This window comes from Triturus cristatus, chromosome 1_2, assembly GCF_964204655.1.
Source record: "Triturus cristatus chromosome 1_2, aTriCri1.1, whole genome shotgun sequence".
Classification (NCBI taxonomy): Eukaryota; Metazoa; Chordata; class Amphibia; order Caudata; family Salamandridae; genus Triturus; species Triturus cristatus.
In genome coordinates this window covers 817,995,014-818,009,700 of record NC_140580.1, presented here as the reverse complement: position 1 = coordinate 818,009,700, position 14,687 = coordinate 817,995,014, and the positions used below count along the sequence as shown (strand labels likewise).

The 14,687-nt window shown below is 47.1% G+C and overlaps 1 protein-coding gene across 1 annotated transcript in view; it reads left to right on the top strand.

The window, feature by feature from the left end:
* Positions 1–14,687, top strand: part of NPHP4 (nephrocystin 4) — a 969,441-nt gene that overhangs the window by 668,283 nt on the left and 286,471 nt on the right. Inside the window, exons 18-19 of the mRNA XM_085608868.1 lie at positions 350–530; positions 7,837–7,965. Of these exons, the coding sequence (XP_085464994.1) occupies positions 350–530; positions 7,837–7,965 (310 nt within the window). The remainder of the gene's footprint in view (positions 1–349; positions 531–7,836; positions 7,966–14,687) is intronic.

Here is a 14,687-nt window from a genome sequence, read left to right as displayed (position 1 = left end):
TAAAGAATTCCACTGTTAGGCTGCTTGCATCGAGAAAGATGTACCACCCATGTGTGCATATATGGATGCATTCTTTATTTATTGCATTGGGAGGCAGCTCCATTCGTAAAACTGGGCTAATTTATTACAACTTTTTTGGCTGAATGAGATGCATGTGTGATACCGTTCTGTGGCCACATATAGGTGTTATGAGCAGAGTTGATGTTCCAAGTGGTCCCACGCTAAACATTCTTACTTCCTCTCTCCTCCTCAATCTTGATTAAAGTGTCATTAATTTAGAGTGGCAGAACTTGTTTATCATAACCGTTACACTGAATGCTTCAAAAGTATTGTTATTCTTGTCCTATAGCATTTGCTGCGGCAGGGTCGTACAGCAGTTCAGGTGTCTCATGAACTGGAGGTCATTACAACAGAATATGAGCAGGATACCATGCTTATGAGTGGTGACGTTGCTAGACATGGCACTGTTAAACCAATTGGCGTCAGCACTATTGTGAAAGGCCGGCTTCATCTGCGCTTGGGAAATGTTGGTAAGAGATAATACCTCTAATTCTGTATTTGTCTGGTAGATTGCTGGTAGATATATATGAAATATTCCCTAAAACAACCAAAGTGAAAGTGATGTTATAGTTAGGTTAATATGTCAGTGACAACATAAATTCGTCAGTTCTAGTTAGCAGAGCTAACTAGAACTTGCAACCCCACCATGCACTGCTTATGACCTCACATATTATATCCCTCTTGACATGTTCTATGTGTACAGCGTGTTCCACACCACTTGTGTGGAACATGCTGTACACAAGTCGTCAGCTGTTACCAACACACAGACACACTCCTCAATACAAAGATTTATAGGTTTATATTTTCACCCCTACACACCTATGATGCATTAGGAGGGCATGTTTTTTTAAAACACTTACACCTATTAGCTGGACACAGGTTGTACTTAATTAGGCAGAGAAGTAATATGGTAGTTACCCGCCACTATGTAAACTATTAAATAAACTAGCACACTCGTTGGATGATGTCATCAGTGGTCATCAATGATATCACCAATGATGTCACTTGAAATGTCATCAGTGATTTCAGTAAACAATGTTATAGAACATGTCATGAATGATGTAATATGTGAGGTCATAAGCCGTGCTTGGAGGGGTGCAAGGTTTAGTTAGCTCTACTAACTATAACTGATGAATTTCTGTGTTTGTTTGTTAAAAAACGTTAATGTTATCACTGACATATTCATCCAACTATAATGTTATTTCGGCCTTTGTTTTTTCAGTGAATTTCTAAAAAAATGTTAAAACAAAAAAAGTATCTTTTTTTCACTCCTAACTATAACGTTACAACAACCCTTGTTTTTTCCACTGAATTTCTAGTTTTTCTTTTTAACATAAAATATTGTATTACCATACGTAAAGCCAACCCCCACTGTGGCTAGGCTTTGCAGCAAACTCCCCACAGGCAGCCAACCCCGGACTGCACATTGCCTTCGGCTGTACACAGCAGGGGGTTGGCAACAGGGCCTGTCCTTTTGCCAGCCCACCCGAAGGCAGCCTACACTCACACAGGCAGTCAACCCCATCCTGTGCAAAGCCTTATGTTGCCCGCAGCATGGGGTTGGCTGCAGTCAGCCAGTCAACCCCACACTGCGCACAGCCTTTGATCATGCATGGCTTGGTGTTTGACTCTTGACCTGTGTTCCTGCCAGGCCCTGCTTCCAACTCCCCATCAGGCTGGATCCAGAAACTTTTGCTGGGGAATACCCCTTACGCGTGCCGTTGGGTGGCTCTTTTCGGCTTCATGTGACTTCGTCAATGTCCATGTCAGTTATGATGTTGCGGTACCTATATAGGCGCCACCCAGGCGCGCGGATGTCAGTTCTTTTCTTTCCGTGCCAGTTAAGAGCCGATCTGGAAAGAGCTACCCCTCTTTCGCTTTTTGACTGTTTTTCTCGAAGTTTTGTCAGCTTCTGTATTTTTCATAGTGTGCGAGGGGTGTCTTCTAGGAAGACAGGGTTTAAGCCGTGTGGGCTCTGTCCGCGCACGATGTCGGTGACCGATCCTTACCTCGTCTGCATATGGTGTCTCGAGGGTGACCATGATCCTAAGTCGTGCTCGGACTTTCGGGCCTCGGCTCCTAAGACCTTTAGGGAGCGGGCTTTGAAGCTCTGTGGCCCGACAGCCAACACAGTCAAGCGAGACTCCGCGGAGGTCCCGATCGAGGAAGAGGAAGGAGGTCGCGGGACCGCTCCCAGAGCTCAAAGTCCTCTTTATCCCACCCAAGGTCGTCGGAACACTCGGGAAAGAGGCACAAGAAGAAGAAGAAGTCCAAGCGGACTTTGTCTTCACCTCAAATGTTGTCCGTCGACAAAGGAGGATGCTCTTGGCACGGTTCTGTGGAGCCGGAGCCACTTTGTGCCTCTCCCCTTTTCCGGGAGCCGGAGTGACCCCCGCTCAGATTAGTTTTACGAGGCCATGAGCCGCAGATTTGAGCGGGCCAACCCCTCTTGTGAGCCTTCGGGCTCCGCGGGGTCAGGAGTGGCCCCATCGGTTTGACGCTGTTGGCTCCTGCCACAGCACCAGTGGGGCCTCAGGGATTCAATCCCGGATCTGGGTCAACGCCAGTCATACCACCGTGACCTCCTCCGGCATCGGACCCGAAGTTGGTTCCTGCGGTGCTGCCGGTGCCCATTGGTGGTGTCAGCCCCATCCTACTCACAGACGAAACGGAGACTGAACAACGTCGCTCGACGCCTATTCTGACGTCAATTAAACCCAGAGGTTCTATGTTGTCGCCTGGGCATTTTGTGGATGTGTTAAGCTCTGAAGAGGAATGTGAGGGGTCTATGGACCCTCTAGATCACCAGAATGACTCTGCAGAGCAGTTGGACTGGTATGGGGAACTTGGGGAGGCCCGTGGACTGGACACTTCTCCAGATACCGGCATGTTTGGTGGTGCAGGCCTCTACGTCCCAGGGTGCGTTCCCTTCCACCCAACCTGATAGGGAATCCAAGAGGCTGGATTAATTTGGGAAGAAAATGTTTTCTTCTTCCAGCCTGGCATTGCGGTTGGTGAATACCGCGTGCTTGTTGGTCCGTTTTTCCCACTCCCTTTGGGAGACGGTTGCGAAAGTGGTGCCACAAGTCTCGGTGGAGGACCGGGCTGTGCTCTGTCAAGCTCTTAAGAATGGGAGGGATGTAGCAAAATTCACCATCAGGTGTGGCCTTGATACAACAAATTTGCTGAGCAGATTGATTTGCACAACAGTAGCCTTGAGCCGCCATGCCTGGCTTACGACAACTGGCTTCTCAGGGGATGTCCAGGCAAATTTGCTGGACATGCCCTTTGATGGGACCCACCTTTTTGGGGAAAAGGCAGATTCGGCCCTAGTGAGGTTCGAAGACTCGCAAGCTATGGCCAGATCTTTAGGCCTCTCTACTACTCCTCGTAGCCAGTCTACCTTTTGCTCCTTTCATGGCAATGGAAGGGGTTTCCAACCACGTCAGCCCTATCCTAACCACTGTCCTGCACAGGATTCCCAAGCTGTGTGGGGATGTGGATGCGGTTCATTCTGTCCTAGGAATGGAAGCCAGACGTCGTCGGCCACCCTGCCCTCAGCAGCCGCAGCTTCCGCCTCCAAGCACTCCTAGCCTGACTCTGCAAGACCACACCACTCCAGTTGGCGAAAGAATCCATCATCATCTCCCCAACTGGAGGTCCATAACATCGGACAAGTGGGTCTTGCAGATCATTCGGGAGGGCTATTCTCTTCCTTTCCTTTCCTCCTCCCATTCTGCCAAATCAGGAATGGCTGACGGAGGATCATTTAAAATTGCTGCAGAAGGAAGTTACAGTTCTCTTGGCCAAGGGAGCTATAGAAAGGGTCGTGGTTTCAGAAGTAGGCAGTGGGTGTTACTCCCACTACTTCCTGATTCCGAAAAAGAACAAGGGGCTAAGGCCCATTTTAGATCTTCGGACTGTCAATCTCTTCCTCAAGAAGAATACATTCAAGATGCTCACTCTGGCTCAGGTCTTGTCTGCCCTAGACCGTGGAGACTGAATGGTAATGTTTGACCTGCAGGATGTGTATTTTCAAATCTCCATTCTGCCAGGCCACAGGTGTTACCTGCCGTTCAAGGTACGCTGCGAGCACTTTGTTTGCCATGCTCCCCTTCAGCATAACTAGCGCCCCACGGGTGTTCACCAAGGTGATGGCAGTGGTCGCAGCTCATCTGTGCAGGTTAGAGGTGTCAATCTTCCCGTACCTCGACGACTGGCTGTTGAAGGCGTCCTCGCCCTAGACTGTCGTTTCCCACCTTCAGACTACGGCGAACCACCTGCATTCATTGGGGTTCTCTATAAACATGCCGAAGTCATACCTGACTCCTTCTCAGAGGCTCCCTTCGATCGGAGCTGTTCTGAACACAGTGCTGTGTCAGGTCAATCCTCCCGAGCAGCGAGGCCAGGATATTCATGCTATGATACCGATATTTCAGCCTCTATCCTGGATTTCGGTGTGGCTGACTCTAAGGGTCTCATGCATCCTGTTAGTAAATCATGCCTGGTGACATATGTGGGCTCTTCAGTGTATCTTGAAGTTCCAGTGGGCACAGCATCCGGGAAATCTCCCTGATGTGGTTCAGATCTCAGAAGGGACGGCAAAAGATCTGCAGTGGTGGTTGACGAACTGCGATTGGGTCAACGGCAGACTCCTCTCCCTTCCCCAACCAGATCACAGTCGTGACAGATGCGTCTCTTTTGGGATGGGGCGGCCATCTGGGAGAGGTGGAGATCAGGGGACACTGGTCTCCAGAGTAGTCGGGGCTCCATATAAATTTCTGTGAGCTACGAGCGATTTGGTTGGCATTGAAGGCATTTTTTCTCTCTGTCAAGGGGAAGTTAGTACAGGTGTTCACGGACAACACCACTGCCATGTGGTACTGCAACAAGCAGGGCGAGGAGGGGTTGCGGCCCCTTGGTTGAGAGGCCTTGCGTCTCTGGACATGACTGGAACAGCAGGGCATAACCCTGGTGGTTAAACACCTGGCCGGTTCTCCGAACGCCAGGGGGGACGAACACAGCCGTCAATGCCTAGCGGATCACGAATGGCGTCTCCAGTCGGGGGTGGCGCAAGGTCGCTTTCAGCAGTGGGGAGAACCTTGGTTAGATTTTTTGTCTCAGAAGAGAATGCAGAGTGTCAGCAGTACTGCGCACTGGAGTTTCCAAGGCGGCTATCGCTCAGTGACACTTTTCATTGGTAGTGGTGTTCAGGCCTGCTCTACGCCTTTCTGCCAATACCCCTCCTGCCCAGGTTTCTGAAGATCAGGAGGGACTGGTATCCAGAGCTTCTGAAAATTAGCATCGATCCTCCAATCAGGCTGCCCCTTCAGGAGGATCTTCTGCCGCAGCATCAGCAGGGGAGGGTCCTTGACCCATACCTGTCAACTCTACGCTTCCATGCGTGGAGATTTAGCGGCAGCAGTTGATGGCTTTTGACCTTCCACCCGAAGTATGCAACGTTATTTTGGCGGCCAGGCGGCCCTCCACTAAGATGGTATACGCCTGCAGTTGGCAGAAATTTGTATTCTACTATACAGAAAGGTTTATTGACCCTCTTTCTTCTTCTCTTTCTACTGTTCTTTTGTTCATTTTGACCCTCGCCCAGCAGGGCTGTGCTTGGGGTACTCTCAAGTGTTACCTTTCTGCTCTGTCCGCTTTTTTACAGCTGCCAGATCAGCCCTTTAAGTCTCCTATTGTACATACATTTCTACAAAGGCTGGCTCACTTGTTTCCACCCACGCTCTTTGTTTTGCTACAGTGGGGACCTTACTTTGGTCCTCACCTACCTGATGTGTGCTCCCTTTAAGTCTTTACACAATTGTCCCCTCTGGCTGTTGACCATCAAAACCGCCGCCTTAGTGGTGATTACATCTGCCCGGAGGGTGAGTGAGTTGCAGGTGTTCTCTTTCTCGCCTACCAATCTGATGTCTTTTCCAGACGAAGTGGTGCTTTGCACCCAGGCTTCCTTTTTGCCGAAAGTTGTGACCCCATTCCATCTGGAGGAATCCACCACATTGCCCGCGTCTCCAACGACTGGACCCAAAAAGAGCATTGTTGTTCTACCTTGACCGCACTTAAGAATTCCGGGTGGATGATCAACTCTTTGTGGGGTATGTGGGAGCTAAGAAGGTAAGGGCAGTGCAGAAAAGAACCATCTCTCACTGGGTCATTCTCTGCATTAAAATCTGCTATGCCCAGGCAAAGAAGCAACCCCTTGAGGGATTAAGGGCCCATTCCATGAGGGGAAAGGCTGCGACTATTGCCTTGGCTCGGGGTGTCCCAGTCCTAGACATCTGTCAGGCATCATTGCAGGACTTCCTAGTTTGAGGTACTGTTCCACAACCCACCTCCTGGATGGTGTGGCTTGGGTGTCTAATTCAAAGTTAAGGAATCTGCGGCTAGATGTCTCTATCAGATGAACAAGTTACTTACCTTCGGTAACACATTATCTGGTAGAGACTCTATCTAGCTGCAGATTCCTTACAGCCCTACCAATGCCTCCCCGCTGTGCGGACTAATGTTGTAGAGCTAGGGTTACTCCCCTGTTCAGTTACTTCGTGGGTCTGTGCTTCTGGCGAGGAAAAAACTAAAAGTACTGACGTTCGTGCTCTTTGGTGGCATCTATATAGGTACCTCGAAGGCATAACTGATGCTAACAACGCCGCCGACATCATGCGGAGCCTAATGGAGTCACACTTTGGCGCGCGCAAGGTGTATTACTCAGCAAAAGTTTCCGGATCTGGCCTGACACCTGGTAAATTCAAAGGTAAGGAATCGGCAGCTCGATAGTCTCTGCCAGATAATGTGTTACCGAAGGTAAATAACGTGTTCATATATGACAAAAGACACTGTACGACACGCCACTTCACTCGCACACGTCACACAACTCCACTCGCAACATGCCACTCGACTCTATATCACTCAATACCTGGCCACTCTGACTCTTCACTCAACTTTACTCGACGTCTGCGCACTCTACAACATTTTACCCCCCTTATTGCCCCTCCACTCTACCCACTCAAATACGACATGACACTCCACTCAACGGCACTCCACTCCACTCCACTCCACACCACTCAACTCTATGCTACTCCACTGTACGACATTCCACTCCACTGTACGACACTCCACTCTAATACCCTCTCTGACATGCCACTCTGTGACACTCAACTCCACTCTGACACTGCTTTCCACTCTATGAAAATCCACACCACCCCACTCTGACACGCCACTCCAGTCAAGGTCACTCCAGTGTAGGCCACTCCACTCTACGCCACTCTACTACACGCCACTCCACTCTGTGACATGACACTCTACTCTACTGTATGGCACGCCAATCCACTCTACTCCACTCCTCTCTACAACACGCCATCTTATGCCACTGTACAACAGGCCACTGCACTCTGACATGCCACTCTACTGTATGGCACTGCCTGAAATTGACTAATACAAGTCACAATTGCTAAATAATCGCTACAGAAAAAAGTGGAAAACCATGAAGTTTATGACCAATATTCCTCAAAATTTAACGACCGAAATACTTCTGTCTTTTCGTTATCTGATCCTGTAATGTCCATTTATTAAAGTAACATCTAATATTTGGACTGATAAGTGCACACTCACCCCTCAAACCAACAATAATAACTTTAGCAATTCTAATGTTCTCTAAATATTTGAATAACAATTGTTTTCATCTAACGGGTGTTATTCTAGGTAAATATTTTATAATCTTATGTCATTATGATTTCATAAAGTTTGTATGTTATATTACAGGTCATGTTTGTGAGCAGAAATTTAAAAGATCTGATTCACTACCACCATCACGATCTCGTATTGTCTCTGCCCATGACGGCACTAGTGGGTTCCATGGAGGTAGTTTGTATTCCTATAATGCCAATAGTGGTAGGTATAAATATGTTTTCTTTATTATCTTTTATTTTGAAGCCCTGTCCTTTTTAAATGCTTTATGTAAAACAGTATAACAAATATGTAGAGAAAAATGTACATGCACATGCAATTAAAACAAACAAACAAAACAGAGTAACAAGGAACCCTATTAGGAAACACCATATTAGTTAAAAGTGCCAATAGAAATTGTTATGAACTGTTGAGCGGATATATATTGGCCTTTATAGATGTTTATGAAAAGGGGTTTCCTCTAAGTCATCTGCTTGACACCTGATCTAAGTGGTATCCACACTCTCTGTGGTAATTAGCAAGCCCCCATTCATAAGGATTGAGCCCACTACCTTATGAATGATGGGTCAAAGTGCCAAAGAGCTCCTTTCTTTGACAGAGGGCATGTCCTCTCTAACCAGTCATGGCATCTCAACCTCACTTGACTGACATCACCTTTGATTTGAGCTTTGGGGTATTAGTTGTAGGCCTACAATTACAAGGTGGAACATTTAATATTACCAGGTTACTCTGCTGGTCTTGCTATTTAGGGCTAGATATATTACACCAAAAGAAATTCCCACCAATGGCTACTCTCTGGCTGTCACTTTTGCTTTAGCACCTCCCTGTTTCATATTGAACAAAGTACAGCTGCAACAAACACTATCTGGCTTGATACTGTCCTATCTTTTGAGTGCTATGGTTCCAATAGAAACCACAACACTTGGTTATTTTGAATGGCAGAAGTGTCACTGACTAGATACCCACTTTCTCCTGTATAGGATGAAAACAAAGTTGTCTAGAAGGGGTGATATGCACTAATCGTAGAGGGCCTAAGGAGGTTGGCTTTGGGCGGCAATCGGGGGAAGAGAGGTATAATTTCAATTTTTCAAAACTGGATAACAAAGCATTATGGTATATTCTGCTCTAAGGAAGCTCTGACAACTAAGATCTGATTAAAAAAAACTGAATGTGCGGGAATTCTGACTTAATCTGCTTAGAGATTCACCAATGACTGTTAGTTTAACCTGTCACAAATTGCTATCACTACTCTCAAGGCAGAAAGGTGTTTGAAACAAAGATGACTTAAGATCTAGCTTTTAATTTCAGCTAATATTTGTTTGGATTATTTATTCCCAACTGATGTGAAAAGGCCGATATGGAGAGCTGAAAGCTGCCTCAAAGCAACCGAAGTGTTATTAAGTGATGTTTGTGATAGGCAGTTCCTCTGCAATAAACCTTGGGGACATTTGTTAACTAAGGAAATATAGTTGTTATTTTTAAGAATGGCATTTACTCACCCCTTGAAACTGTGGGAACTTGCTTCTTTCATATCAAGTCCAACAATTACTGAGGCATAATCCTAAACAACTGTGAGACACATTTTGGAGCTTTAAATGAAGTGAGTGAGCAAATTAATTGTAAATGTGTAATTTAAAATTGAAGAACAAACTATGTACATGGGAACAGTATGAGAAAGCCTTCTCTTAAATATTATGTATGCTCCAAAGATCAAGTTAACCTGATTTTTTTCAACATATATGTTTAAGGGATGTTTTATGAATGTATGTAACACTATTAACAATTTCATTTCAGTCAACATATGGTAATATGCTAGTATGATCAGGGCCCATTATTTTAGGTTTCAGCCGTCAGTGGAAGCTGGATCTCTATGAGTTGGACTTTTAGAAGTTACCTTTAATTTCATCCAGTGTAATTGCCATCACAAACTGCCTCCACAAATTACTCAAGGATCCATAACCAATAGCTGAAAATATTTATGGATGAAAATAGTCAGGAAAGCTTGTCATGATCTGCCCCCACCCACCTAATGCTTTTTTTCTAACTTTCGTAGAATTAGATTAAGAGACAAATCCTTTATACAGGCAATTAATGGCTTAGAGTGGTTGCTAAAATAAAACCACTGTTCTATAGGTTCCTTTAATGACCGCTGTAGAATCATGGTTCTAACATTAAAATGAAGTCCATATTCATTTGAGGAGAAATCTCATTCTCATATTTCGACTTTGTAATGAGCACATCATGGTGTCAGAGAAACAGTTGCCCATTAGAAATGCGTTATGATCCTTCGGCCTCAGCATTGTTTCTATGTGGCGCTGTATGCACCCCTCACCAATACTTGCACTGCCTGGATACTTGCACTGCCTGGGTCTGTGACAGGCTTTCTGCACCTTGACAGATGTTGGCGGCTGGGGCAGCGGAGGTCTGGGGGCCATGAGCCGGAGCCCTCAAGCTTACCTTGTGGGCCCATTGGAAGAGCTCCCCTACATTTTGCCTACTGCTGGGGCGGGCGGGCTCGAAGTGAGAGTAATGGGGGCCCCCCATTGTAAGTCTGGCTGATGCCCCCTTGACTTTGTTGCTGATTTGAGATCCTCCTGGGGCCTGCTCATGACCAGTGGAGCACCATCGGAAGGCAGGCTTCCCCAGGCATGGAGGGAGCAGTGAGAGGCCGCCTGAGGTGAGCACCAAAGGAACTGGTGGAGGTGTGTGTGGGGGAGACGAAGGTGCTGTGTTGGTGTCACGCTTGCTCTGCCGGGTTTTCCTTCCTTCACTGCTCCCCTGTTGAGCCCTACCCCAGGTGTTGTGAGGATTGTGTCTGGACTGGACAGGATTGAATCGTGGGCGGAGGAGCTCCTTGATACAACATTAGCGTCAGACTAGGACCTGCTTCTGTCTGTGTGCTCTGTGGTGCTGGACCAGGTGTTAAAGGCTGGCTGCATGTGCTGCCCATTGTGCAAGCAGGCTAGCTTCCCCCTGTTGTGAGCCTGGATGCGGCACCTTCTCCGTGGTGGGCGTGGTGCTGAGGCAGTGTGGCCGGTGAGCCCCCTCTGTTGATTTTCCCTTGCATCTCTCAGTGGAACGTCCTGTGAGGGTAGACCGTCATCGGTAAAAGGCACCCCTGGACCAGGCCAAGATGGGCAGGTTCATTGCCCCAGGAGACAGATAATGGAATACTCATGGAAGATTCACCACTGCTTAAAGACCATACAGCGGTTCTCCTGCAGACGATTCAGGACTCCAAAGCCACTCTGGAGGCTAATTTAGGAGAGTTTGGGATGGATGTGGCTTTGTTGTGCCACGTTCTTCATGAAACTATAGATCGGGTGACAGAGGCTGAAGGGAGGATATCTGAACTGGAGGACACAGTACAAAGCCTATCGTCAGACGTCACCCACTTGTCTAAAAAAGGACCCACCCGAATAACCTCCAGTTCATTGGATTCCCGGAGGGGGTAGAGGGCTTTCTTGAACAATGGCTGCGGTCCTGGATATACGCTGAGGAGTTGTCCTCTTGCTTCTTTCTTGAGCAGGCCCACAGATCACTGGCCCCAAAACCTCCACCGGGGCCCTCCGTGCCTGCTGATAACAAGATTTCTGAACTACAGAGATGGTGATGCCATCTTGCAGGGTGCTGGGGGAAAGGCCATCTGACGTTCCAGTCAGGACGTATAAGGATTTTCCTAGACTACATAGTTCAAACATGGCGCAAATCATACGACCAGGTGAAGCACAAGCCTTCCGCTATGCAGTTACATACATGCTTCTATATTTCACCAAGCTTTGAGTCATTCACAACTCTAAATCTGTGTTTTTCGAGTCCCAGGTTTAGTCCTGGACCTGGCTGAACTAGCAGAGACCATTGTCTGTCAGTCCTCCACTGCAGTGCCAGTCAGCCACTTCCTCTACAACAAAGAGACATGGCCCTGAGGAGGTGAGGGGTAAGAGGCAGCAGAAATGGCCCCGCCGGCGACGAGGCGAGAAGTTGGATGCGGAAGGGCCATCTGAGTCTAAGTCGAGGATCATGGTTCCTCCGGGTTGAGGATGGCCTGTTGTCACACTCGCATCAAGACGAACCCTCGCTGTTTACCTATGTTGCTGATGCGTGAGTGAGATTAATGCTGAAGATTGGTTACTGTTTTGCCTATTTGCACAAATCCTTTGCACAGATTTTTTAAAACTTTTAACATTTTACTTAACCAGCAGCACACTGATTGATTCTTTTGGGCATATAAACTTGTTCCTACCTTTGTCATAGTTTAATTGGCGTTCCCTGGTCCACCACAAGTCTGACTCGATTGATGTGGAGGGAGTTAAGGCTATTTCTGGTTTTGCGGGGAGGTCGGCGTTGTAGCGTCCCGGCTCCCTCCATAAAACCGGATGCTCACTACCACGCACATTGGACGCGCGCAGCGGGCACGCCGGCAGCGTCCTTCCGTCGTCGGGAGCCAGACACCCTGCTCTTTCAACACCACCTCCCGATACAAGTACTAAGACAGCTTATATTAGTAGTGACCTGTTAAAGAGAGAGGGCACTTACAAGCAGGGTGTAATTTGCATAAACGTGTGGAGAACCCTAGCTATGTAGAGGGACCTTTCACATGCAGAGCATGCAGATTCCAAAGCTTGGACAGTAACTCTGTGCACTCTATTCCAGGTCATGCCGATTCACTTACCAAGACTACCTGTCCTAGGGACATAGGACGGAAGTTAAAGAATACAAGTACACTACATCACAAGAGTGGAAAGGCTTTCTTGGCAACATTAGGTCATTGCCGAAACATGCATTAGAAATATGGGACTTGCTTGACTCTGAGAAACCGGACCTAGGCTTTTTGACCGAGACTTGGTTAAAGCTCCTGTAATTTCGGTGGCACTCCCCGAAGGCTATAAGTTACAAAGGCTAGATAGACAATATAGAATGGGAGGAGGAATAGCCATTGTCTATAGAGATTGGGCGACAGTTATTGTTTTGGAGGAACTAAGTAACAAAAAAATTGAGATCCTTGTTTTTCGGTTAGATCTCACCCCTCAGCTGAGCTGTAAGGGAGCTTTAGTTTATCAACCCCCAGGCCCTATTGCGGACTTCTCTACTAAGCTGGTGGAACTTGTAGCGCCACATGTTATATCTACCAAAAACTTTCTCCTACCTGGAGATTTTAATATACACAGTGAGTGCGTGGACAATGCGGAAGCAATGACTTTCCTCGCCGACCTTGCAGTTCTAGATATAACCAAGATCAACGATGGTCCTACTCATACAGCTGGCCACACTTTGGATATCATTTTCACAAATGTATCCCGTATTACCTGTGAATCTCACCGAACAGTCAGCTGGTCAGATCACGCTTTCATTGATTTTAAGATCTGGGGACACAGAGGCCTGGAAAAGACGGGTTCTGACTCCAATTATTCATTCAGACAGTGGTATAAAGTCACCCCTGAAGCCTTCTCAGCCATTTTTCCTGTACCATGGGATGGGGAACACGAAAAGGTAGAGGAGGGGTTAGCTCGCTTTAGTGCATTAGCAAAAGCTGCAATTGATCAACTTGCACCTTTGAAAACCTCTATGGGTAAATCAAGACAGGTTCAAGCAGCTTGGTTTACTGCAGAATTACGTATAGAGAAAGGACACTGCAAAAATCTTGAAAGGCGGTGGAGACGGTCCCATGGAATTGGTGATAAAGAAAAATATAAGACTCTCCTCGCTCAATACCACAAAAATATCAAAATCGCTTGGAAGACTCCTCGCTTTGCAGTTAACCCAGGCAGGGAGTGCCCCAAAAGTATTGTACCAGATCCTTAAGACCTTCACGAACCCTAAAGCATGTGATCTGGAAGAACCCCCCTCCCAAGCTTTATGTGACACTATCGGGGAATACTTTGAGCAGAAAATAGAGGCTATTTATGATAAAATCATTACAGCTGGCAATACGAGACTGGCCACAACCTATGAACACCTCCCCGACATAAAGGGGACACCTTTGATGAGTTTCCCCCCCTCTGACTTGTTAAGAGGTGGAAGCCTTCTTACATACCGTCAGATCAGGCTCCCCTTTGATGTTGTACCAGCCAAAATTTCGGCGAGCCTCTCAAAACAACTGTCTGCTCCTATCTGTTCCCTTCTGAATGCATCACTAAAGGAAGGTCATTTACCTTCAGAATGGAAGGCAGCACAGGTCATTCCACTGCGTAAAAACACCCAGGCCTCTATAAAAGATCTATCTAACATGCGACCTATATCCCTCCTACCGCTCCTGAGCAAAATGCTGGAAAAACATATCAGCAAGCATTTATCAGCTTATGTCGAAGCGTCAGATTGCCTGGATGTGTCACAATCAGGCTTCAGGCCAAAATATAGTACGGAGACAGCCCTAGTGGCAGTCACGGACAATATTAGGCTTGCACTAGATAGAGGACAATCCACCCTACTAGTGCTATTCGATCTCTCGGCGGCATTCAACACCGTCAACCATCAAATTCTGCTCAGAAGATTAGAGGAATCCGGGCTAAAAGGAAAGGCATTGCAGTGGATCACCAGCTTCCTCTCTGACCGCTCCCAGACAGTTAGCTTGGGTCCCTATATGTTCAAGTCCAGGAAGTTGTCCAAGGGAGTCCCGCAGGGATCTTGTTTAAGCCCTACATTATTCAACATCTACATAGCTCACTTGGCCAACCTTATGAGGACATATGGATTTGTTCCAATATCCTATGCGGATGACACCCAGCTTACCTTCTCCTTTGATAAATACTTCACAACAGCCCGGACCAACTTCTCTACCGGCATGCTAGCAATATCTCAGTGGATGAGTACCAACTATTTCTAATTAAATGCTGGGAAAACAGAGATTTTGTTCTTTGGAGAAGCCACCTTGCTGTGGACACCAGAATGGTGGCCCAGGGAGTTGGGTGCCCCGCGCCTCGAAGGCA